This window comes from Eubalaena glacialis, chromosome 5, assembly GCF_028564815.1.
Source record: "Eubalaena glacialis isolate mEubGla1 chromosome 5, mEubGla1.1.hap2.+ XY, whole genome shotgun sequence".
NCBI classification, from domain to species: domain Eukaryota; kingdom Metazoa; phylum Chordata; class Mammalia; order Artiodactyla; family Balaenidae; genus Eubalaena; species Eubalaena glacialis.
This window is the reverse complement of record NC_083720.1, coordinates 121,004,982-121,032,145: the sequence shown is the minus strand read 5'-3', so window position 1 is coordinate 121,032,145 and position 27,164 is coordinate 121,004,982. Positions and strand designations below refer to the sequence as shown.

The window sequence follows — 27,164 nt, the reverse complement described above, 5'->3', positions numbered from 1 at the left end:
CCGCGCACCGTGATGAAGAGTGGCCCCCACTTGCCGCAACTAAAGAAAGCCCTCGCACAGAAACGAAGACCCAACATAGCCATAAATAAATAAATAAATAAATAAATAAATAAATAAATAAATAAATAATCAAATAAGCTCATTTGTATCATTTAAAAAAAAGAATCCACCTTCCAATGCATGGACACAGGTTCCATCCCTGGTCAAGGAACTAAGATCCCACATGCCGCGGGGCAACTAGGCTTGCGTACCACAACTACTGAGCTCGTGTGCCTCAACTAGAGAGCCTGCATGCCACAAACTACAGAGCCCACGCTCTCTGGAACCCGTGCGCCATAACTAGAGAGAGAAAACCAGCACACCACAACTAGAGAGAAGGCTGTGCGCCGCAACGAAAGATCCTGCATGCTGCAACTAAGACCCGATGCAGCCAAAAAAATAAAGAAAATTTTTAAAAATAATAATAATAAAAAATAAATGGTGTGCTGTCTATTAAGTCTGTAACTTTGATTCTTTGGGTAGGAACAACATAAAGTGAATGGTTATATATTTTTAAAAATGCTTCAGGCTTCCATCTTTTATTTTTGAAACTTTAAAAAATTCTAAGTGAGCCTAGGAAAGAGATAAGAAACTACTGAGGCCCTAGAAGCAAATCCCAACTGCTGGAGAGGGCAACCACGAAGCCAATGCTCTCTGAAGATATAAGTAGCTTCTGGGAGCATTAGTCAGAATATGTGCTACATAAGACTTAAGAAAAAAAAAAAAAAGATATTTGGCACTATTAGTACAACCCAGATTTAACAGAACTGTAATAAGACACTTTAAAAAAATAATAGGCAAGCTGTATGTTGCTGTTTTATAAACTTGCAAGGTACTTCATACCTGGTTTTCATTCTGACAATGTCAAGAATGGCATAGAACTAGTAATGTGCTAGGGAAATGTAAATATGGCTAATGACATATCAAAAATTATGTGGGAAACACTCATTTGTCCAAATTTTAGTTTCCCAAACATTTGGATCTAAATAGATGATGTAAAAATAGCAATATGAAGGCTACACTGCTCTTTTTCAATTACCAGAAATATTTACACTGAGAATAGTGCATAAAGCCCTATATTTTAAAATTAATATGACTGCATAATTGCCATCATTTTTTTATTATCTTAATTAAAAAAATTTTTTTTCTACAGGGAAAGGTGAAACTAAAGATGTTTTCTCTTTGGGGAAATTGCTAAGAGAAAAGCAGTAATTTAAGACTCACTGCCTAGTCTTTACTTCATTCTTACCACTAACAAGAAGATCTGTGCACATATGGAACTCAATTTGTAAAGCACTTTCACAGCAACTACCTTGACTTCCGTTTATGTATCGTCAAGCTTCCAGACACTCCACTTAACGCAGTGAGGAAGCCCCACTAGCCAAGAGGTCCCTTCTCTCACTGTTCAAACATTTTGCGACCTGAGAAAATTATGATTAAAAATTATGTACATCTGTAAGTGCATGTGCTCGATGGAGTTGGGCTGCCATTGAAAGGACACAAATCAGCTTTTTCTAAATCAGGATTTAGAAAGGATTCAAGACAAAGGCTAATATGGGAAAGGAATGGGAAAGCCACTGGGATAAAATGATTCCAAGCTTCTAATTCTAATAGGCCAGCATTAATGAGTTGTAAAAGGAACCCGTCTTTCCGGCGAGGTGTCCTCAGTACACTTCGAGATTCTGTCTAAGCCCCTCTCATCCCTACCCCCAGGACAATGCTGTATAACTTCCTTAAAGACCATTATTTGTTTCAATAACGCACACAACTAGCATTTGAATAGTTATACAGGAATTGATCCTTCCATCAACCACAGGAGACAGGCATTGTTACTATCTTCATCTTGCAGGTGAAGGAACTAAGGTCCCAAGAGGTTAACAGACTGACTTCTCCAAATCAGAGACACTAGACTTCAGGGCTTCTGGCTGAAAATGCACCCAAGCACTCTCCTTTCTCTCCAAGATAGTCCAAGCGCCTTTAAGAAGGAAACTAACTCAAGCAGTTGCACTGTGGGCTCTGGGCAGAAGTGATACGGTGTGAACTAAGCATTGTGAACGAGAAATGAGGAAGGGTGGCGTGTAACCTAAAGGAAAGGCATGTTTTCTGGTGGGGAAGAATTTTATGAAGATCTAAGAGGGTGGAAGAGGAAGAAGGGACGGCAACATGACTGTTACTGCTCTGTTTTGTCCGTTCCCTCTGGTGAAGGAAAACGACACTTTCCTTGAGTTTAATAAGACCGAGCTCTCTTTCAGTTCAGAGTCTGGCAATTTTCTGACTGCTGAACTGGTACATGAAAAAGCTAGGCCATTGAGAATTTTACTTACTAGCTCCCCCTAAAGCAGAGCCAAAGACCCTTGGACCTGGAAGGGACCGCAGATTTGGTGGTTTTCAAACAGTGTCCCAAGGAACCAACCCTAGGATAAGCTTCTGGGGTTCCAATAAATGTCGGTTTCCAATGTAAGCTTTTAAGATTATTGAAACTAATTTAAAATTTAATTTTAAAATGTGGACCCTCAGCTCTGTTATATATAAAATGTCAACTCACTGGAGACCACTGATAGGTTAACTTGAGTTAACAAGTTAATTCAGTTTTGTGTGTCACTTGTGATGCAGTTCTCCCTGCCTCTTAGGAGTGGCAGAGTTCTAGTAATATGTCATAAATAAGGAAGTGCTTGCCTATACACTAATCTTTCCAAAAATTCAGGCCTGTGCATGTAAAACTGTACAATTATGGTACGACTAGGGTCTCTAGGTATGCCTCAAATCAGGCTTTCTCAACCTCAGCACCATTGACATTCTGGGCTGGGCAATTTGCTGTGGGTGACCGTCCTGCAAACAGTAGGATGTTTAGCAGCATCCCTGGTCTCTACCTACTAGATGCCAATAGCACTTCCCAGTCGTGAAAACAAAAATTTCTCTAGACATTGCCTTAGTCTCCCCTGAGCGTGCCTCTGGTTGAGGACCACTGCCTTAAATTAGGTGCCAGGGTAGTTTCAAGTGTATCTGCTTTGGTGAAGCTTCTGATCGTGGCTAACAGCCAGACAGAAATATGTAGATATACACATATTTGGTTCTGTCATTTATAGAGCACTTAATATGGGCCAGGGAGTATGCTGTTTCCTTGGATTAATTTATCTGATCCTCTCAACGACCCTCTGAAGTAGTTACTACCATTATCTCCATCTTGTAGATGAAGAATCTGAGACTAGCGAGATTAAATAAACTTCCAAATAACGGTTAACTGAGTAATAACCAAGTAGCTAAAATAGAATTATCGATGGCTTTAGTACATGCTGAAAGTTTGGAGTGCTTCTTGTCTGCCCTTTATTATGATAAGGAATAAGGGCAATTGCTAAATGTTGTCAGCTTTGAAGCAAAAACTTTTTATTATTGTACTCTTCTTTCAAGCAGCTGAATACATTTAATTAAAGGGATCCTGAGATTACAAGGTGAATTGTTAAAAATCTTATCTTATTTGCCACAATGTCCCTGTGTAAATGGTATTTCTTGAAGCTGCAATCAGCAAAATAAATTTAGAAATACACTAGATGCTTATACTGCTGTAAGACCTCATCTTAACATAACACTAATTTCACGTGTGTGGGATTATCACTTAGCAACTTTTTTCTAATTGCTGGACTTTTAAAATAAATAAATATAATACATGAGAACCTAAAAAATAAAGTTAAATTTAAAAATACCTTAAACTACATATTCTTTGTCTTTTATATATTGAGTCTGCCCTTAAGATTTTGTTTGGAAAAAAATGGGTTTAATGTTTAAAAACAAACAAAATAAAAACCATTACTGTTTTCCACTCCCTTATTTTACAATAAGAAAACACAGTCTCAGAGAATGATATAACCTTTTTAAAACCACACAGCTCATTCATGATAGAATCAGAATCAGAGCTCAACTCTCCAGATCACAAATCAGGGCTGTTATAACTACCCAAGTTCCCTTGTAAGTGTATGTAAGGATGTATGATCTGTCTGGGCACCTGGGATTTTTTGACAACTTGATACACTTTGGGTGAGAAGAAAATAAATTGCCTTCGGAAATCATAAGGAAAGCAGAGATCTCATTAAATAATAATTAATAACAGTGAAGCATATTATATTCAAATAGAATGCTGAAAACATTAGCTAAATATTTTCAAATCTTGCTCTCTCATAAGGTAAACTACTTAATTGGCCTTAAGCAGTTTTATATTTAGTGTTTAGCAGAGTTTTAACCATCTTATATTTCTCATTATATTTCATTATATCTTTCATCCCCACCTGAGCTAATCCTCGGTCACACTTCAGTGTCTATGTCTGCGGACCAGGGCCGCGCAGGTCCCCTGTGACAGCTACTGAGATTATAGACATAGCGACAAAGGGAAAACAAAAGAGCCTTTGGAGCAGGGTCAAGGGTAATAACAATAGGCAGCGCCACAGAACTTTAAAATAAATAAATAAGGCTTTTCTCCATGAACGAAACTACTACAAGCCACACATAATGAGCGAGAGCAGCTATCTGCAGGAATCCACTTAACAGACAGGATATCTCCCTTGTCAAAAGCAGGAAGGACCAGTCCTGGAAAACCGATCAAGCCTCTAGCTGGGAGTAGATGGGAGAGAAAACCGCATTTTAAATTCACGCTATTAACACATCCAAAGAATGAACTGTAGGAACAGCCGTGGAGTGATTTGCATGTAAGAACAGCTTGAGGTGACTTGAGACTGGAAAAAAAGAAAACCTAAAGATTGGATCATATATTTCCAACACTCTTCAGGGAAGTCGGTGACCATCTGCCCCAAATGACATCTGCTCTTGATTGTTACACTTGTCATTTTAAATTACTATACTGACATTCTGGTTCATACATTGGTATTTTAAGGTTTTTTTGTCTTTGTGGAACACCCAGTGAGTCTGAAGAACTCTGGGCGTTGGGAGACTGCAAAATGGTCATGAGGATCCCTTCTGCCTGAAAACCCACCCCTTTTGCCATGTGACTCCGCAGATCTTCCCATCAGGAGGTGGAGCAGATTATCCCGCCCTCTGAATCTGGGTTGGAGTGGCTGGCTTTGGTCACTGGAAGGTGGTGGGAGTGACGCTGGGCCAGCTTTGAGCCCAGCCTCCAGAGACCTGGAGCACTTCTGCTCTCTCCTTTGGAAGCCAGCCCAGCTGCCATGTGGGCGAGCCCAGGCTAACACACTGAAGGATGGGACACCCTGTGGGACAGAGAGAAGACCTCCCAGCTGGGGCTCACCTAGACCAGCCATGCCCTGGCAACCTGGCAAGGTCCTGCAGATGGATGAGTCAGCCCAGACGAGACCAGAAAAAGCACACCGGTCAGCCATGCCCAACTGCCAATCCCCAAACTCGTAAGCTAAGTAAATGGCTATTGTGTTGAGCTGCTAAACTGTGGACCGGTTTGTTACTTAACTCCCTGTGTGACCGACTCCGGTTCCTAGATTTGGCCCCAGAAGCTGAGGTCCCGGCCAATACCAAGGTGAGTCCTTTGAGGCTCTCTTTGAACAGCCTGCTTTCTTCCCATGGACCACCTCTTTCTTCGGTACTCTTTATGGCACTACGGAGCTGGTTGTGAATTTGTAAATCTTTTTTTTTTTAATTAATTAATTAATTTATTTATTTATTTTTGGCTGTGTTGGGTCTTCGTTTCTGTGCGAGGGCCCTCTCTAGTTGTGGCGAGCGAGGGCCACTCTTCATCACAGTGCGTGGGCCTCTCACTGTCGCGGCCTCTCTTGTTGCGGAGCACAGGCTCCAGACGCACAGGCTCAGTAGTTGTGGCTCACGGGCCTAGTTGCTCCGCGCATGTGGGATCTTCCCAGACCAGGGCTCGAACCTGTGTCCCCTGCATTGGCAGGCAGATTCTCAACCACTGCGCCACCAGGGAAGCCCATGTAAATCTTTTTTAAGTGAAGTAATACCACAACCCTTGAAAACCTGACTCCCAGAATATATATGACTAATGGAATACCTTTCTTATCATCTACCACGGAATACATTGTGGATGATACAAAGATAAAGACATTATAAAGGAAACATCATCCCCTGCCGCTGCCCCTCCCCACCCCTTAGCAATCTGAAATATAGTTGAAGAGGCAAGACTAAGACACAAGCAGTAATACAAGTATCAACTTGGATGTTAAGATTCTAAGTATCACTGGAGAGGGGAGTAGGGGCCGATATCACAGCAATAAGGCGCAATGTTGCTAGAAATTCTCTACAAAGATACAGAACCACTGGGGGTCAGAGGTGCATTAAACTAGCTATTCTGTGGGGTTTTTTGGGCCACATCACACAGCATGAGGGATCTTAGTCCCCAGACCAGAGATCGAACCTGTGCCCTCTGCAGCAGAAGCGCAGAGTCCTAACCACTGGACCGCCAGGGAAGTCCCTAGTTATTTTGGTTTTAATAACGTTATTAATTCTTTTTAGAACCCTCCTCTCCCATTGTACCTAACAGGAGGAAGATTTATGGAACTCCATGGTTCCAATGACCGGACTCCTGGAACATGAGGGAAAGCAGGTAAATGGAAATGGGGGGCAGGGGGAGTGTCTACCAGCTGGTGAAGACTCAGCATTTTTCTTGAGAGGAGTGGGGATACCATTATCAGGAGAAAGAAGCCAGGCAGGGGCACAACCTGACTCCAGAGGTATCAGAAGAGTCCATAATGCCTTGGAGGCCTGGCGGCGGGGAGGGAGGGTCCTGGGGTGGAGGAAGCATCCAGGAGGGAGCTGGTGGGCCAGGAAAGGCCGCCCTCAAGGGATGGATTGTGGGTGTATTTTGAAGACACAAAAAAATTTAACCAGATTAGTGACTGAATTAGCATGCATTAAAAACGATGTCATGGTTTGAAGCCAAGGAAAATAAACAGTGAAGCAGACTGAGGTCAAAAGACAGTTCACTCAATTGAGAAAAAAAAAAAAATTAGGTAATAGCTCATTAAGTGGTCAGGAGCCAAGCTTCACAGTTAGGCAGTGCTGAATCTCTGCTCTATCCCTCGGTCGCCAAAACCTACTAAGCCTCAGCTTCCTCATCTATAAAATAGGTTTAACATTAACCAGGCGGTTGGGAGGGTTAACTGAGAAATTACATCAAGTTGTTGGCACCGTGCCTGGCTCACTGGAAACCCATCTGATTAGTAATAAGCCTCAGGATAACAATAGTAGAAGTTGTAACAATAGTAACAACAGTAGTGAGTGGAAGAAAATGTACTTCTGAGGGAAGGAAGAAAATGACCTGGATTCAGTTTTGCAGAAACATAGAGTTTGATCAATTTTCCCAAGAGTCTATCAAGATAAAAAACTACTCTGTGGACAATTCTGGAATGAGATGAACTCTATCCAGCACAGTGAGGAAAGAAACGTCTGGATTCCAGTGGCAACCCTTCTACACTACTGACTTCCGGTCTTGGTTTCCTCAACTACATGCTTGTTACGAGCCATTGAAGACACACTGTAACTGGCTTTACTGTTACTACTCCATCTGCACTAAATGCCTGAAAAGCCTAAAAGTATTAGTACAACTTCCGGTGGCATCTAACATATGACATTCAGAGAATGGCTCCCTTGCTGGGAACTCTGACTCTACAAAGACAAGGGCAGAGAACAGAGCCAACTTCCAGTTTCACCACTTCCTTACTTTCTGATTTGGGGGAGCGGATGCTGGAGCCCGGTTGCCTGGATTAGAATCCCAGTCCCACCACTTATTAGCTGTGTAAACGTGGGCAAGTTTCTTAACCTCTCTGTTTCTCAGTTTTCATCTGTACAATGGGAATACCAACAGTATCTTCCTCTAGGGTTGTTATAAAGTTCAAACGGGTTAAACGGCAAGGAGCAGGCACTATGTAAGTGATTGTTAAGGAAAAATCATAAACAATGAGTCAGTGTCACAAAGTCTCCATCCCTGGAGGCCTGAGCACGTGAGTGTGTAACTCCAGGTCCCACTTTCTTATTACGCCACCTGCTCCCTTCTGTGACTCAGATCAGCCCTCATCTCGTAGAGCAGCAAGTCACTGAAAAACAGGAAAGCGTCACACTCTCCCTCTCACGTGAATCACCCACCAGGTTCGGTAAAATCCAGGATTTCAATAGGACATTCGGGCCGCCTGCACATATGAGGGCCCAGAATGTGGCTTCTGACACCAGGAATTTTAGTCAAGTGATCAGTGAGTGTCCATCATGAGGAAAGCCAGGCAGGGTTAAAAAAAGGGCCAAACTGAAGATGCAAAGGAAGACTGCCAAAAGTAAACCCACTGGGGGAAGGCACACTTAGGCGTGGGGAGAGCCCCAGCTAATGGCACTGAAGCCTGAGGGCGTGAATGGCAGAAGGCTGGCACTTCCTTGGTAGAAGGATGCTAAGATGTTTGACAGAAAGCCAATCAGAGCCACCAGGTAATAAGGATGCCTAGTTAACGGGCATCTCCCGGCCCCGTCCTTCTTCAGCAGCACAAACAAAGGTATCACAGGATAAGGAGCTGCCCTTTACAGACAAACCGTATTGTAACTACAGATGCATAACATTATGGGAAAGAGATGGAGGTGGCGGAACAAAGGCCCATGGGAAACCGCAAGATACAACACAAACGTTCACCAGCTGCCCTTCGTTTATTCAAGAAAACCTTTGCCATTTTACCACTGAGCTCCTAACACATTCGAAACAGTTCAGCGTGGACCCATTTGCAAGTCACTGTTTTCCGAAGTCCACCTCTCATGGTTAAGATGTTTCGGCCCGAATTTTATGAAATTAATAGAATGTGGGAGACAGGATAAATTTTTTGGGTCAGTTTCCAAACTAAAAATAGTTGAAATGACTTGTATCTTTTATTTTCAAAAAACCAAGTACAAAAAGATAAAAAGATATTCCCAGCCAACAACTGAGATGCCAAGTTTCTGTCAACTGCTTGGTTCTAATTTGGAGAGTTAGATTTAAATATGATATCTTGAAAAGTGTAGTTTTCAGAAAGAGAAATGATGTAAGGCCACAGCAGGCAACTTTTAATCAGGCGTCTAATGATGATATTCCCAGTTCCTAGATGTTCTAGATGAGTCTCGAGACTTTCTAATTCTAACTGGAGAACATCAAGATGCTTCTTTTAATTCTCCTGTCACGTGGCTCCACGAGGGAAACCATGGGGCTCAATGACCATGACTCACCCAGGCCTCCAGTTCCTGTTAACCTTGACCTATAGTGAATGCCTCAGACCCATCCCAAACCACCAGGCCCTTTTCATGGTCTTGGATAGAAAGTGAGGGAAGAGAGCTGCACTGAAAAACTATAGGTGTACTGAAAAAAAAACAAACAAAAAAACAGGTACCAAGTTTATCTTCCACATCAGTGGTCCTTAGTCCTGGCTGCATTTTAGAATCGTTTGAGGATTTTAAAGAAAACACCAATGTCTAGGGACTTCCCTGGTGGTCCAGTGGTTAAGACTCCGCACTTTCACTGCAGGGGGCGCAGGTTCAATCCCCGGTCGGGGAACTAAGATCCCGCATGCCACGCAGTGCGGCCAAAAAAAAATGAAAAAGAAAACACCAATGTCTAGGTCTAGATCCTATCCTAGACCAACTAAATCATAATTTCTGGCAGTGGGGCTGGACCCTGGCATTTAAAAAAAAAAAAAACGCCCCAGGTAAGTCTAATGTCAGTCAAGGTGAGAGCTGCTACTGGATAAAGGAGAGAAGGCACAGAAACGGTAGGAATTTTATCTCCTCTCCCCTGCACAGCCCCAGTCATGCGGCTACTGAATCCCTTGCCCTGACATGCGACAGTCTGTATCTGCCTTTTGGCTCCCAAGAAAGATCTATGCAAATATGCAGGGCTGCAGCCCTCAAAGGCCTGCCTCCTAGGCTGAAACTTGGAGCCGAGTTTGCAAAATTCTCTTTTCCATCAGCCCAGAAAGCCAGCAGCAGGGGCTGTCCCATCCTCTTCCCTGAATCAATTACGGTGCTAAGCCTGGAAAGCCTTGGTCCTAGGGAACAAGGTTAATCTTGAAGGACGAAGGAATGTTAAGTGTGGGCTCAGGCAGAAGAAGAGTAGACGGTTCGGGGAAGGGGCTTCCCTGGTGGCGCAGTGGTTAAGACTCTGCCTGCCAATGCAGGGACACGGGTTCGAGCTCTCTGCTGGGAAGATCCCACATGCCGTGGAGCAACTAAGCCCGTGCACCACAACTACTGAGCCTGCGATCTAGAGCCCGTGTGCCACAACTCCTGAAGCCCGCACGCCTAGAGCCCGTGCTCCGCAGCAAGAGAAGCCACCGCAATGAGAAGCCTGCGCACCGCAACGAAGAGTAGCCCCTGCTCGCCGCAACTAGAGAAAGTCTGCGCACAGCAACGAAGACCCAATGCAGCCATAAATAAATAAAATAAATTAAAAAGAAAAGTAAGCATCCTTTACGTATTTATAAGGTTTAAAAAAAAAAAAAAAAAAGAGGATTCCACCAGTGATTTTTAATCCAGTGGGAGCAAGAAAGACTCCCCTTAATCACCAAGCAAGAAAGAATCAAGTGTGTTCCATCTCTCTTTTGGAAACAAGAAGGTATGGACACGCTTGAATTTGCCACTGTGCTCCGGTTCTGCAGACTGTGATGTGGCTGGCACAGAGACTCCCAATCCCGGTGTCCACAAACAGCTGCACCCTAGAGTCCCAGCAGGTGCACACACAGAGCCCAGCTCAAAAATTCATGGCAAGAACAATGGCGCCGTTATGATGCCTAGGGACAAGGCCTGATGCTAACCCGACATCTGATAAGGGAAAGAGCTAGAAACTCAGGCACAGCTCCCCGGGATCTGGCCTTTTGGTCCCGGGATCACAGTCACAGACACAGACAGTTAGAACACCACAATGATGGGAGCTATCAATTCTAGAGCCTGACCAACCAGAGAACGAGTGGAAGAAAAATAAATAAATAATCCCCCCCCACCTCGGGAAAATGTATTCCTTTCCTTTTCCCGTGGGCTGCGTTGCCACTGCCACCAAGTTTACATTTACATCCAAATATGCGCACACACAAAAAAATTACCAATGCATCTCACTCCCCGGTGAGTTTGTAACAGGTTGCTAGGTAACAGTGCACACAAGTCAGGTTTCAGGACCTCTAGTAAGCCACCATAAAATAGCTGCACGGGCCTTTTGCATAAACAGCGTGCATTTGTTATCTGTTTTCTTATGCCAACTGATCAGTCAGTAAATACTGTGACTGCCAAACCCGTAAACAAGTCCCCATCAATAGCCAACTGAGAAAACAGATCACAGTATAAGGCCTGGGTGCACAGTTTTTCACCCCAACCTACCGACTGGCTTCTCCTCTTGTGTTTTTCCTGTTTGCAAGCCTGGCTCCCAGAAGCCACAGGCCTTATCTTGTGCTCCCTGAGACTGGGTCTGGGGCTAATTACAGCCTGATGCTGGGCACTCACAGCTGAGCTCAGCAGGAATTGTGTACCATCAAACCTTCCTCCACCCCCCTCACCTTCCTCAGGATTAAAAACTTTCTGGAGTCCTGGAGTAAAGGGAGTACCCTCTTCCTAAGAGTTACTAACCCCATACTGAGTTTCCCCTGTCTGCTAAGTAAGGAAATGTCCCCGTTTCTAAGCTATGCTAAGTGAATATGCCATTGCATTCCTTGGGAAAGTGCTAGAAGAGCCCAGAAAAGGAGCCCCTTTTGCTATGACATTGGTGGGAGAGACCATCAAAGAAGAACCAGAGATCTCCCAGAAGTGAAAACTAAAGGATCAGCGGCAAAAGGAAAACCAGAAGCCTGAATTTCCCCCACATTTTCAAAAATGTTTAAATATAAAAAGCAGAGTCTCAAAGAGCACACGTCCCCCTAGGTTGGGATGGAAGAGGAGAAGACAAGGGAAGAGCGTTCTCCACTGCCATGGTTGAATTCCTGACACCCGATCATTTCCGGTGTAGGTCGAGCTCACTCATCTTGCAGGGTGGGATGCCTCCCTGTAACATTACCATCTCAGTTCTTTCTGCAATGCCTCATTTCCATCCCCTGCCTTTCCTCATTTCTTGCAACCAGCGCCGTGCACTCCTGAGGGGCAAAGACCTGGGGTGATGGGGACATTCCAGAAGACCTGACTGAAGTGTCACTAAGCAAAGGGACTTCAGAGCGAAGCAGAACCTCTAATTCACCTGGCGATGACATTTAGTGAAATGCGACTCACAGCCCATTTAAAGGAAGGTGGTGACCAATTATTCTCCATTTAAAAGGGTATTGTCAATCTCCAAAGAGCTGAAATGGCATTTGGAAATCATCGTGGGGACTGCCATCTTCACTGAAAGATAGAACCAATTCTCAGCCGACCTTTCCCCACCCTCCACATCTCTTTTAAAATTTAAAATCAGACATTAAAAAATATAATGAGTAGCAGCACAGACCCACAACATGTTTTCTCATTCCGAAACGTCAGGAAAAACAGTGCTCCCTCAGCATCTCTACACCCCCCATTCAACTCCACAACTTAAAGAAATTGAGGGAAAAAAAAAGAAAAAGACTAAAAGAAACATCATGCATAATTTGACGGTGAAAGTGATATCAATTAGTAATAAGTTTTTAAAACATACTCCATCTTCTTTCTAAAAGGCACTGGGGCAGTTGCAAAAGAATGTTTAAAAAAAACTTTTTTTAATCACACTTTACATGAGGTACCTGGAGTAGTTATGTTCATAGAGACAGAAAATAGAATAATGGTTACCAGGGGCAGAGGGGAGGGTGGAATGGGGAATTCTTGGTTAATGGGTACAAGGTTTCAGTTTGGGAGGATGAAAAAGTTCCAGAGATGGATGGTGGTGATGATTACACAACAATGTGAATGTACTTAATGCCAAAGAACTGTATACTTAAAAATGGTTAAAATGGTAAATTTCATGTTAGGTATATTTTACCACAATAAAAAAACTTTCCATTAGAAAAAACAAAATTTAAAGATAATTTTATCATTTGCTCAAATTTGAAAACTCTATAATTCCTAATAGTAGTCTCTGTATACATGTCCTTTAAAAATCTTTTAAATCAAGGCAATAAAGAACTTGAATAACACAAAGCAAGATGACCCATACAAGCACTTTAAAGAACCCAACGGAGAGACAAGTTAAATAGGGCTCAAGGTCACACAAAGAACTGTCACCAACCTGGCTCACACTGTGACCTGTCCCCCACAGCAAGAACTCATAAAGGGGGAAAACCGGAAGGAAATCAACAACCCCTGTTGTTTTTAGACCCAAACCACAGCCATGCCTACTTCCAAAGGACTGCAAAAAACAAGTCTCAAGGAGAAAATGTATGAGAGTGCAGACAACTGGAATCTCAAGGGATCTTGAAATCACTTAGTCCTACCAGCTCATTTTGTAGATGAGAATACTGGTAGAGAGATAGAGAAGAGAGAGAGGGAGAGAGAGAGGACAACCCTCTTCAAGTACCTGACAGCTTCATGAGAAAATCAGACGCCATCTTAACAGAGATGTCCTGGCTGAACAATGCGGACGCACTGTTGGCTGCATACTCGGAGGGCTCTCTCAGCTTCGTGTGGTTGGCCGGCCTGTCGGTAGCATTCAGAGTAAAGGAGGTTGGCAGGCCATTATCTTCCTTGGGCTCCTCCTTCACCAGCAAAGGCGAGACGCCAGCCCCACCCTGGCTAGTCCTCTCTGGAGTGCTGGACTTCATCATGGTCCCCACTAGCTCTGTCCCTCCTCCTTCCCTTTGCTGCCCCAGGCAGGTACTGTCACTGAGGTGGGGAGATCCCTTGACATCGGGGTCTGGGATCTCCTCCTTCACCTTGGCTTCTGTCCTCAGGAAGTGCTGATGGCAACGCATGTGGAGTTTCAGGCTGAAGTGACGGGAGGAAGTGAAAGGGCAGAGCTGGCACTGAAAGGTCTCTCCCCGGTCCTGGTGCTGATGAACCTGGCGGAGAAGCAAGAAGAGTGAGCTAGCCACTGTGTGCTGATGGAAAACGCCCTGTGGTACATCCACGCTACTCAGCAACAATTTCCTCACGGTACAGAGGGCTGGCCCAGGGAATCTCATCACTAGAGGAGCACTTCATTATATGCTTCAGGTCGTGAGGGCCATCCCTAAACATAAAGCAGGTCCATGCAGGTTAAGAATCCATTAGTAAAGCCATACTCACAACGGAGGATGCTGTCTGCCAATGGAGGCCGTCTGGGGTAGAATCCTCCTAATATTCTAGTCATCCCATCTCGGTTGATGTCTTCAGAGAAAACATTATAAACCCAGCACAATTTGAACTTACATAATTACTAGTTGGGGGTCAATAGAGGTAACCTGTCAAGTAATATAAATACACTGCAGGGACCCAATTATTACCACCCAGAGAATTAGTTATGTTTTGCAAACATAATTTCCATTTTCAAAAATGCTTCTCTAGGTAATTAAGAATGTGGCAAATAATGCCTCCAGGGTATTCCCGTTTCATAGACAGAGAAACTGAGACCCCGAAGCACGTGGCTAGAGCAACATGACATATAAAGGAAGCAGAGGGGGACAAAAACCAGGGGCTGATGCCCACCAAGCTGTCTCAGCAAGATGAAACCAGTGTTTGCAAACGTGGTTCTGTCTGCAGTGAAAGAATGCAGACTTTTAAACACAGTTCCAGCCTTGCCTTCACAGTACCTGTAAAAATGGCTAGAAACATTTTTTTACTTCCTGTCAAAATCAAATTCAGTGCTTGAAAAAGTGAGGAAATCATTGCATTGGCCCGAGCCAGGCTTGGAGTTGGCAGGTGCTCGTAAGCTTGTAACTTCCCCATTCATCTCTGCCAATGTACTTCAGTGCTGACCTGCTCCACCCTGCTATTTCAGGACTGGCCCTCCCTTGAGTAGAAACTGCCAATGGTGGAGATTTGGGCCAAAAGATTTGGGGAGTTGTGTGATTTTGGACAAACGAGTGATTGGAATTCAAAACCCAAGTCAAACCGACCTCTCATCTTTGAGTGGTGATCTAGGCAGGATTTGAACCCAGGTCTAAGGAAGGTTAAAGGTTAAAGATTCCTTAATCCACTGGGCCACCTGGCCCCTCTGCGCGGGCTTCGTTTCCAAGAGTGCAAGTTTTACTACAGCCGTTTATGCATTCTGAGTGCAATCCAAAAGCATTATTCACCAGCCAAAACATACTTTTAAATAATGTTGAGTGACCAACAAAAGCAAAGAAATTAAAAGTTAATGGTGAGATCCTGTCGCTACAGCACCCCACTGTGGCTTTTTGAAAAAAACAACAGAAGAGATTCTAGGTCCCCCAAAGCCTGAATTTCTCCACAGAAATAACCGTGTACACTTACATTCAGTTACAGCAAAGCCTTGCTCATTAAAAGGCTTCCCCTCTGCCACCTCGGGAGGGGCTGGAATTGGGGGGACACATACTCTTTGTCACCAGCTGTTAACTGTCTCTGTTCTTTCACAACAAAGGGACCTCACTCTGGAGCAGAGCGATTCATTTACTTTCTCACTCACAGAATCGGGAAGATTCCCCACCCTCTCCTCCAACCAGTACACACAGGAGCGAGCACCTTGGGGGCCTCAGGTCACAGCCCCAGGGGACCCTGACAGGTGCCAGCCACAGCTTGCCCCGGAACCAGGTGGCAAAGGTCATGAGGCTGAAAGCTTCTGTCGTCCCTGGGAGCAGTGCGGTGGGGCAGATTCCATTTCAGGAGTGTCCTGACATCTATTGCCCCGGGAGAGGACAGGAGCTAATCCAAGAACAGAAGCTCCGGAAGCGGCTTCTGGAAAAAGGAAAAGGACAGAGCCCAGGTTCTAAAATCAAACAGGGAGCTCTGGATTCAAAAGCGTCTGTGCCCAAGTCCTGTATGTGGCTCTCCTCTTCCACCCGATCCTGGCCTGGCTATATTTAGTGGCAGAAAAATGAGTGACCGTTGAAAAGAAAAACAGTGGATGAAGTGTTGACGGTCACACTTAGAATTTTATTAGAGCTAGACCTTCCCGGAGGGGCGAGAGCTCGCATTTGACCTTGGAGGGAAGGCTCTCCCCTGCTCTCCCGACAGAAAAGCTCTTTCCGGGATCATCTGTACTCTCTTTAGCCCGACATCGGCTTAAAAACCCTTCTTGGTCGGCTACCGTCAAGAAACACTTGACTAAAGCGTGTCATTCTTTCCAGGTCACATAGACACCTGCTTTCTGCTGGTCATCCTTCACAGAGAGAGCATGTCACCACCCCAAGAGGTGGGAAGTATAAGGGCTGTTGCATCACTGGGTCCACCTCCTGGAAGCAGCTGGGCAAACACGAGGACACTTCGGGAAGCATCTCCTCCACCTCACTGAGGGGACCAGGCAGGCCGGAGGGGCGGGGGGGGGGGCTCACCTAGGAGTCAGCTCCTTAGCTGGCAGGCCTGAGACTAGAGAAAGTTGGCGCCTGACCCTTGCCTACTTCTTGCCGTTTCTTCACCCACGTTCCTGATCTCAGCCCGCCTCACCTTCTCTGTTCAATTTTAGCTTATGAATTCCGCATTTAATTCCTGTATGCTCGCTCATCCAGGAAAGTTGTAAAAGACTTAATGGAAATCTAAGATAACCCCGAGGAAGCTGGAGGCATTTACAAGCTCCTTCCGCAGCAAGCCATAAAAACATTTGCATGATATATGAAGGAGGAAAGGCAGGCTTTCAGAAAATTGTACAGTGCCTGAACCCAGTAAGTACTGTAGTTGTTGAACAAATAAAGTAGAATCCCATTTTTCCTTAAGTAGCTTTATGTAATCAATATAGAAGGATACAGATTAGGATGATAATGGCTATTTCTGCGTGATGGGATTAAGGGCCAGTTTCAGATTCTTTTTATCCGTTTTTCTAAATTCTCAACACTAAAGCTATGTCATGAAGAGAGAAAAGCAATAAAATTTAGAGTAATTCTTTCATGCCATGTCATCGATTTATTTCTAAATGTAAATATATATTCAGATGGCTTTTGGATAATAATTACTACAGTAGCTGCATTTATTGAGTGTTTCTCCATGCTGGGCATCATATTAAGTGCTTTATATCTGTTATCTCATTTAACCCTTACAACAAGTCCGTGAGATAGATCGTATGATTATTATCTCCACGAGCGGAAACGGAGCCTTGGAGAGGTTAAATGATTCACCCAAAGCTCCACAGCTACTGAAAGTCATGGAACCGAGATTCTAACTGAGGTTTTTTTTTTTTACCACGCAGTTTGAGATCTTAATCTATAGGCTATACTGCCCCTACTTCTGAGGTAGGACTTGTTTTAGAAAATCTATCCATCTTGTAGCATCTGGCGCACAGAGCAAAGAATATTTATTCCTAAGGCCACAGCCATTACATTTCTCTGTAGACTATGTTTTCAAAATCTACCAAAATGAAAGTATGCCTCATCAAAATTAAATCATGAATTCTTTGATCAAAGCAAAAAACACAGGCCCATAAGTGAGGTGGAGAACAGAAAAGAAAGCGGACACCGTCTGATGAAATTAAACTTGCATAAGCCCCTCTCACACTCCCCTCCTCAAAAGCTCAACAGGTTAGGACACCATGAGTTTGAATAAAGTAGTCATTTCACACCACTGCTTTATTGTACTGGTTATTGATTTGTTCTGAAAGCATTCTAAGACCCCACGACCCACAGAGCCCTGGCTGCTCTCATCTGCAACGCTGTCATGGCCGACGGTCTGTATCATCAAGGCACCCAACTCATCTCCCTGTAGTTTCAGGGTCAGTAGTTCCTGCTATTGAAAACCCAGCTTTTTTTTTTCCCATGGGTTTATAAATAGGTTGTTTTAAGTGACCCTGAGCTGAAAACAGGCTTACAAGGTGTCAGGCCAGATGCAAGTTTTCTGCTCACTGAAGCTTTAAATTTGCCAGACCTGATTTCTAAACACAGAGTAGGAGACGGTAACAAAAACAAATTTTAGTTTTAAAGGCATTTCTTTGGAAGGCTCATCCTGCTAATGAAATCCACTTTGCAGGTGTAAAATACAAGATTTTACGCTGGGAAAGAGTTGACAGAGTATGAGGAGGATGCAAGTAAAACACTGAGTCGGCTCAGTAAAATTCAACCAACCAGAACCCCTGGTTAAATGGATTCTGAAAATGAAGGGCCTGCTACTCCCTGGAGACAAAGGCAAATGGTAGAAAACAAATTATATCATGGCTTTAATTTTTTTTTTTAATTTTCCAAGCAATTTCCTAAAGTCAGTAGAGGTTCTGTCTGATCATACCTTTTTAGATCAACAATTCTAAACAGTGATTACTGATCTATTCAGAAGGATAAGACTGCAATATTTTGAAAAAAGCAAATACCTCAATTATGTACACATGCTCTACTTCTTATGGCAGGAAAGTAAACACTTTACAAATAATGTCAACAGTGAGACAATATTGCAAACATCAGTGAAAATGATGGTTATTATTATTATTAAGGTGTTCAACAATAGCTATTGAAATTAAATAACTACCATTGAACATTTCTGTGTCAGATACTTTGCTAATACCTCCTTAAATATTAATGATATCCCTTCCAGACGAACATAATCATTCCCATTTAACAGATGAGAAAATTAAGTCTAAAGACTCATTTGCTCACCACTTAGCTAGTAAGTTACACAATAAGATTTAAAGGCAAACCTGTCAAATTCAGAAGCCATGCTTTTTTGATCTCTTGGGTTTCCTCTTTGCATTCCTTAGCATTAATAGGGTCTGCTAAAAAGTTTCCCCCCAGCTCACATAAGAGTGACACATAGTCTAGTCAACTCCCTATATGCTCATTACAGGCGCAAGCCCCCCAGTCGCTCCTAATAGGACACTGAAAACAATGTCTTTAGATGTTTGCTAAGTGTGATCCCGGGAATTATGACGGCTCAAACACTGTCAGCCTCAAGGGGACTCCGTCTTGTCAGGAGTGGCCCCCAAGCCTCCCACAGGGTGAAAGTTAAAGCCCAGGTGTCTTTCAATGTCCTCACGCTCCCTATAAGATGTCTCTGGGTGTGCCTCTGGGTGTGTAAGCTGGACGGCAAAGCAACAGCAGAAGAGGGCATTCCCTCCAGGAAGTGGGGCAGGTCCAGCAGTCCTTCCTGAACCCGTCTTTCCCTGCTTCTTGCTCTTCCCCGGCTTTTCCTCCTAGTGCCCCAAAATGCATCACCGTGCAAGGCCAGGTTAGGTTGTTGCTTCCCAATAGGAAAGGATGGTTCTACACTACATATATTACTTGGATACTGAAGCTGCTCTCTGCTTTAAGTTCTGGGTTGTCGAATGGACTTGAAGACTCTTATAATGAAATCCTTTACAAGATCCTTTTCAATGTGCTTCATTTGCATTGCAATCTACCTTTCAGCACTGAGCTCTGGGCATGGATTTGTGCAAGGGCCCTAGCTGTGCCTGCCTCTCCGTGAGGCCCATCCGCAGGTGGCTTACCTTCATGTGGGATTTGAGATTGTCCTTGCGAGCACACCGGAATGGACAGAGCGGACACTGATGACTTTTTAAACCTGTGTGAATCACCATGTGCCGCTTCCAGTAACTCTTCCTTTTTATAACCAAACCACATATGGGGCACTGGAAAGGCTTTCCGCTTTCCTCTTCTGAGGCTTGGAAGAAGGAGAAAGACAGGAAAATTAAGGAAAACAAAAAGGCACATTGCGTCCAGCGCTAATTCACATGCATCGCTCTATAAAGAACACTAACAAGGAACTGGGGGGCTTCAGGGGGTTTTTTGTTTGGTTTTGGGTTTTTTTTGGTTTTGTTTTTTTGGGTTTTGGGGTTTTGTGGGGTTTTTTGGGGTTTTTTTGTTTGTTTGTTTTTGCTTCATTTTGTTTTTTTTTTTTGCCATTCCAAGACTTTATATCCATGAGGAAGCTTTATTACTGCTTTTCTTCAGGTAAAAACCCACGTTCATCTCATTACTTCCATCTGGCCTCCATTTTTCAGAATCTGATCATCCTGCCTTGGGAGAGCCCTGCTTCCAGAGACCATCCCACACTTTGGAGGGCATCTGTCCCAGCTCAGCCCAGAGAAGCCTGACTTCAGAGCCTTTGTTTCCAGAAGGAAACTGCCAGACTCGAGTACACATCTGAATTCCTGAACTTGGAAAAGGGTAAGAAATAAAGACAAGTCAAATGGGACCGAGAATAACACCACAGTGAAAACCAAACAGCCATCATAAACCTCACAAGCCCAACTCCAGTGGAGACAAATTTCAGGCTCCTACTGCTGACTTGTTTAGTTTCGGCTTCAGCAGATGCTGCTGCCAATTTGGCCATCAGGGGGTCCTAAGGTCAGGGGTTGCCACCCTCTTGCTTCTGTCCCTCTGGTGGCCACTAAGATGCACTGCCCTCCTCTGCACGGCGACTGGGCCCCACTACTCACTTTGGGAAGAGCTACAGCTGGGCAGCTGCAAATGCTTCCATTTTTCAGGAAAGCCAACAAACCAACTACTTCCTCCAAGGAAACTGAGATCACTCTCTCCTCCACCAGCCCCAAAGGGGAGGGTGTCTATTGTGACACTGTGTTGCTACACATCTGGTCTATCAACTTATACTGCTCAGGGCCACACTAGCCTCTGCGATTTAGGGACATAGGAACTAAAAACGAGTAGAGTTAAGGACTCAGACTGTCTGTTCTTAATCATGAGGGACCAGGAACATTTCCAAACTGATTCAATAAGTTGTAATACGCTCATGAAATAAAATATGAGAAACCATTTTTTAAAATGAACTAGACCTATAGATGCTAACATAGAAACATGTCCAAGATATTAGAGTTGGTGGATAAAGCAAGAATTGAAACTATGTGTCTGAGGAGATTCTATTTTTATTTTCTAAAAAATAGGAATCAATTGCTTCTCAGACCATTAGGTGAAAGGTTGGTAGGGGACTTTCTAAAGGATGAACCAAGCTGACAACACCTAAAACCATTAATCTCAACATCACTAAAAATGGGACAGACATTGTGTGCCCTCTGATAATCCATCTATGAAATATTCTCACAAAATATTTAATCAAGCTTCTATATGACTAGTAAATTTACTGGAAATACAGGTTGTTTTTTGGAAATGTTAAACACACCAAGAGGGATGGAATCAGCCAAATTCAGAATGTGGGACATTCTGTAGGACTGATGACCCAGTTTCTTCAACAAGTAACTGGCATTTTAAGAAGGGAAGAGGTTATAGATGAAAAGACACTTAAGAGACATATAAAGCAAACGCAAGGTGTGAAGCTTATTTTGCTCCTGATTTGAACAAAGCAATTATAAAAAGACACTTTTGAGATAATTAAGAAAATACTGATTATAGCCTAGGTGTTCCATAATACCATGTAGCAATCGTTGATCCTGTTAAATGTTGTAATAGTTATCGAGGCTATTTGTTTTTAAAGTCCTTATATATATGTAAATATTTACAAGCAAATGAATATGAGGTCTGGGATTTGCTTTTAAATACATGAGCAAAAAAAGTTAAAAAAAGAGGGGAATAGGAAGAATGGGATGAATAAATGAAACAAAAAAATGATATCTTATTTTAAAAAAATGATATTTTATTTGTATGAGAATTGTCTAGAAGCGTACCCAGGAAAACATTAAGCAGTTCATTTTAAAGGACTGTGGATTAAAGGGAAGGGGTCATGGCGGGAAACTTTTGTTTTCATTGTATATTCCTCTGTACCATTGGAATTTTTTTAATATATGCATTACTTTCATAATTTTAAAAGGAAATATTCCCAAGTGTAAACTTTAAAAAGATCATATTATGTATTCATGGAGTCAACTGAATCTCCACATGCAAAGAGCCACTTAAAATGGATGGAATCATAAGAGTTCTGGAATAAAGTCAGGGCACGCCAAAGATGCCGTTTTTACAGGTGTAAGCAATATTGGTTAGCTCAGCCAAGCACCTGGAAAAAGAATCCTCTATCTGAAAATATACCCTTCAAGTCTGGAAATTCTCCTTGTGATGTGTTCCATCACAAGTATTTCCTTTTTTTGATTGGGGGATGGGGTGGGGACTGAGGATTTCCTTTTACTCTAGGAAAAGCACACTTTGCAGAGGCCTATAAACACGCTTTTTATAAACCCACGCGAGTTTTCCTGCTGCGTCTCGTTGATTGCCTCTGCTGACCTCTCCTGACCTATCCCTAATTTGGCCTCTCATTTTCTATCCTGCATTGTCATTCCCTCCACTCTGATATCCTGATCACAAAGATGACATGTTGAACAACAGATTTGAGAGAAAAGACTGAATCAGGCCCCTAGGTGAGATTAGTGTCATAAGCCAGAGGGGGGGAAAATGATGATGATGTCTACTTGGGGTTGTAAGAACATCAAAGTAGTAAGAAAGAGATACACAAAGAGGCTTCCACTAATTCCCATCTTCAGGAAGTATTTCCTACCGTCTAAACCCTAAACGGCCTAATTTTACATGATTGTCTGGGAGAGGAGAGAAAAACTGAGATGTCCTCCACTGACCTGAGATTTCCTGGCACATCATAGGAAGGCCATCAAAGGGCATTTACTGACAAGAGGAACACTGCTGGCTTCCCCCAGAGAACTTGCTTTGCCTAATGTGATCAACAGGCTTCCTATTTTTTACTGACGCCCTCCCAGCCCCTACCCTAATCATCTATTCGACATGGCAAATGGATCACAGACTACACTACATTGAACCCTGCATATTCATATTTCATATAAATGTATTTTATTTGGGAGCTATGCTTCCTGAGCTTTAATTAATACCAAAATATACATGCATCGTGCACAAATTAGGGTGTCCTTGGATTGACTGGGAAAAAAGAATTCAAATACTCATACTGAAGAGAAACTAACAGCAAGATATGTGGTCAAATAGCTATACTACTGTAACTATTTGACATTTTTAACTGATCGCTGCCTGAAAGGAAGACAGAAGCCAATGATAAAAGTAACCAGAATACAAAGATCGAGTTTAAAAATTGTCCAGTAATTTCCCCTGGTAATATCTGCATTTTTATTTATTAAAAAAATCCATATTTTAGTAGGATGCCCTCCACACATATACGATGTTGTTAACTACTTTAGAGAAAGGAGGAAGTAAGGATGGACTCTATTTTGTATGCCAAAATATTTTCAAGGAACTGACAGCTGTAAATTTCACTCAAATTTCGAGCCTAAGGAAATACGACCACTTCCTCAGAATGAACCACACATTCTCGAGGCAACAGGATTGAAGTGTTCATAATTTTACCTAGTTTACAACTGTCCGATGAACAACTTCCCCCAGATATACCACTAGTTAGTACCACTGCAAACAAAACTAAATTCCACCAAATGCTACTAGACCTGGTGGGATGGATAGCTGCTAATTTGCTCCCTTGGAGAAAACATTTTTTCTTTATAAGCAATAATATTATTGGAATAAAAAGCAATACTAAATGTGTGTAAAAGGCCTGTCATGCAGTAAATGGAGGCTATCTGTAGTAGCTATGGTAAGAATAATAGTGACAATAAACTCTTCCCTCCAAAGCAGAACACTTACCACCAGAGCAGATGTAAATTTTTTTTAAATTAATTAATTAATTTATTTATTTTTGGCTGCGCTGGGTCTTTGTTGCTGTGTGCGGGCTTTCTCTAGTTGCGGCGAGCGGGGTCTACTCTTTGTTTCAGTGAGCGGGCTTCTCAGTGCGGTGGCTTCTCTTGCTGCAGAGCACGGGCTCTAGGGCTCACGGGCTTCAGTAGTTGCGGTGCAAGGGCTCAGTAGTTGTGGCTCGCGGGCTCTAGAGCCTAGGCTCAGTAGTTGTGGTGCACGGGCTTAGTTACTCCGCGGCATGTGGGATCTTCCCGGACCAGGGCTCGAACCCGTGTCCCCTGCATTGTCAGGTGGATTCTTAACCACTGCGCCACCAGGGAAGCCCCCAAGCAGATGTAAACTTAAACAACTGACATCACATAAGAAATATGTAGCTCAGGGCTTGGGCCAACATGGCAGATTATTCCCGGAGCCAAGAGGAAATAAAATTCAGCAGCAATCCACTGTGCTGTTCAGGTAGGTCCAGCTCAGCTTGTGCAGAACTCTGATGGCCAAATTCAGCTCAGCAGGGGAAACAGAAAGATGGAAAAGATGGAAGGAGAAAAGAAGAAGAGAGTGGAGGCAGGAACTGGCTAGGGCAGAGCTGGAAGTCCTTACCTAGTGTCTCTAGCATCCAAAACAATGCCGGGGACCAAGTACAATTCAGTCATTGTGTGTTGGACCATAATGAACTTAAGTGGAAAGGGCTGGGTCAAGAGAGTATCAGAAAATGAAACATGGGCTGGAAATGGAAGAAAAAGGTCCAGGAAGCTGCCAGTAAGTCCCAGCGGAAGTATGTTAACCCAAGAGCGCATGCTTTTCACAGAGTATGCCAATACACATGTTGAAAGAATGAGTATATAAACCATGATGATCACATACTTATAGAGATGTTCACATACTCATAGCTCACTTATTTTCAAAATGAATTTTGGAGCAACTAATGTTAAAAATGCATGCAGTGTGACTACCTCATTAATAAAGTACAATGATATATGTCATCTATTTACAATGGACAGGATCTGTCCAAGGCAGAGAGACAATCTTGCAGAAGGTTTGATAGGGAATTTTAAGAAGCAACATATTTAATTCAAAAACAGAAAAAGTTTTATTTTGAGTTGATAGACAAATAAAGAAAGCAAAAGCAAGGAATTTTAAAGCGGGGAACAATCTGGGAGGATAAATTCCGACCAGTTCAGTGTACAGTTGAGGAAACTGAACTGAGATTTATGCTTATTATGGCCCCTCTGCTCGTTAGTGGAAGGGTGGGGATGACAGCCAATCTCTTCACGTCCGGTTGGTGCTCTGCCCTATTGTCTATACATAAAAACTTCATTGGGTTAAAAAAATATATATATCATGGAGGGTTTTAACTAAATCGCTGTAACTCAAGGTAGGTAATTTTTTCAACAAATGTAGTTGTTTTGTAGGCTTTGAAATCAAACTTTGCCTTGTTATATCCTAAGTGGCAAGATAACTTGCAAGTGGGTCGTTTCTGCAAACAGACCTTTCCATACACACCGAAGGAGTTTAAGACGCCAGGCGGCCCTGGGTGTGTTTAATCCCTGCACCATCCGTCCCCACTCTAGGCCCACTAACCTACTAGTGTGTATCTCTGTAGGATGAGCCATCATCCTCCTTCCTAACAATATACATGGATTTAACATCTTTCCATGGAATTTCTTGGGCATGTCTCTCAACTCCTATTTCAGGGAAACAAAACCTATGTTGGCAACGGATGTCACTGGGTCTTTCTGCTGTTACTGACATCAAGATAATCGATGCATATTTTAACAACTGGTAAGCATTCAGTAAAACTAAGAAGTCTGATATCTAGAAGCAGTCTAAGTTTAAATCACTGGGGAAATATAATTGAGATCGGTGACAGATAGGTCTGAATCTTGATTAAAAAGTGAATTTTCTAAGGAAGTCCCTCTATGCGATCATCCCCAGATTACGGCTCTAATAACGATGGACCTAAGGGGAGTATCAGAAGAGGTGACCTGACTTTCTGGACTTTCTCTGCTTTTGCAATAATGTTAATAACATCTCATAAACAGGAATAAAAACAGCAGCCAGAAAACTATATCTATTGACCCAGGAAATATTCTTAGTTCTCAGCTATATGAGACCAGCTTGCTTCTAAGCATATTTAAATTTTACTCAGGAAAATAAGATGCTTTGGAGACACTCTCTCGGAAACTCGCCTAGTGATTTCTTTTAACCAGGAGCCTGGCATCCTGGGAATCTTGTTGGCCTTCTACAAGAAACTTTGTCTTTAAAATAAAAACCATTTATTTTGTTCTGAGCTGCAACAGAACAGTAGCTTCAAAGAGAATTGAGTCAATGTGTGACATTTATCTTTAGAGTAAATGGACATGATCTTCTCTCTATCATGTCCCCTTTCAGAGGAGCAGTGTCGCATGTGCCGGGGCACAGGGTCACATGAAAGAAACCTCCTCCTCCAGTGTCACCTCTCCTTGCAGGGGGAACGGCTATCGAGTGGTGGACTCTTTAAGGAATTAAATACACCATGACCTGGCAACAACCGAATCCTGTTCAAATAAGACAAATAAGGGCAGACCTAAAAGACACTTTTTTTTCCCATGGTTTGGACTTCCCGTGACCTAAAGAAGGTCAAAGAAATGCTAGTGTCTAAATGACTCAAGACAGGACTGGCTTTTCTAGCACATCTCCCTTTGTAACTCCAGAATCAACTTTATATGCCCTTTTTGCAACATTTTGAGAAACAGCTTTAAAATGTAAAGCCCCACTTGAAATCGGAATGGTGTGTAACTTATTTCTGTGGATTTTTTTTTTTTTTTTGGTTATTATTTGTTTATTTAAGTAGTAGGCAACAGAAACCCTTTCCCTGCTGTGAGAAGTCGTTCCACCTACTTATTTTGAATTAAACTAAGATTTCTTTCTAAACTAAAGGAAAAAAATAATCACGAGAACTGTTTAGAAGTGTGGGTGACAGCTCTCACTGCATTCCCATAATGCTTTTTAGGTAAAGTCAAGTCACATCCAAATCCAGCCCCCAGGTGGCCCTGAAACCAACAGTACCGTGTGGAGAAAGGGAGAGGAGGGGGCAGACGGAGAAGACCCACCTTCCCTTCCACTCCTCAGATTCAAAAACCAGTGATTCAAGTGCCACCAGCCAAATTATCTCTCCATGGTACAAAGTAAATAACGAAATCAGATATTCTATTAACTTCTTAACCCATAATCCAGTTAGGATGCTGAGAAGCAATGACATTCACTTTAAGTGAAAAGTGCACAGAGGCACCCCCTCTCCTATTTCCAATCCATGCAATAAGGAACAGAACTTGTCCACCAACCTAAATGTCCATCAACTGATGAATGGATAACGAAGATGTGGTATATATATATATATATATACACACACACATACATACATATACACACACACACAATGTAATATTACTCAGCCATTAAAAAGAATGAAATAATGCCATTGGCAGCAACGTGGATGGACCTAGAGATTATCATACTAGGTGAAGTAAGTCAGACAGAAAGACAAATATCATATGATATCGCTTATATGTGGAATCTAACTTATTTACA

At 42.9% G+C, this 27,164-nt stretch overlaps 1 protein-coding gene across 1 annotated transcript in view; it reads right to left on the bottom strand.

Annotated features, from left to right (window-relative positions):
• ZNF827 (zinc finger protein 827) overlaps positions 1–27,164 on the bottom strand; it is a 175,825-nt gene that overhangs the window by 108,395 nt on the left and 40,266 nt on the right. Inside the window, exons 3-4 of the mRNA XM_061191626.1 lie at positions 19,454–19,626; positions 13,478–13,958 (exon numbers count right to left, since the gene is read on the bottom strand). Coding sequence (XP_061047609.1) covers positions 13,478–13,958; positions 19,454–19,626 — 654 coding nt within the window. The remainder of the gene's footprint in view (positions 1–13,477; positions 13,959–19,453; positions 19,627–27,164) is intronic.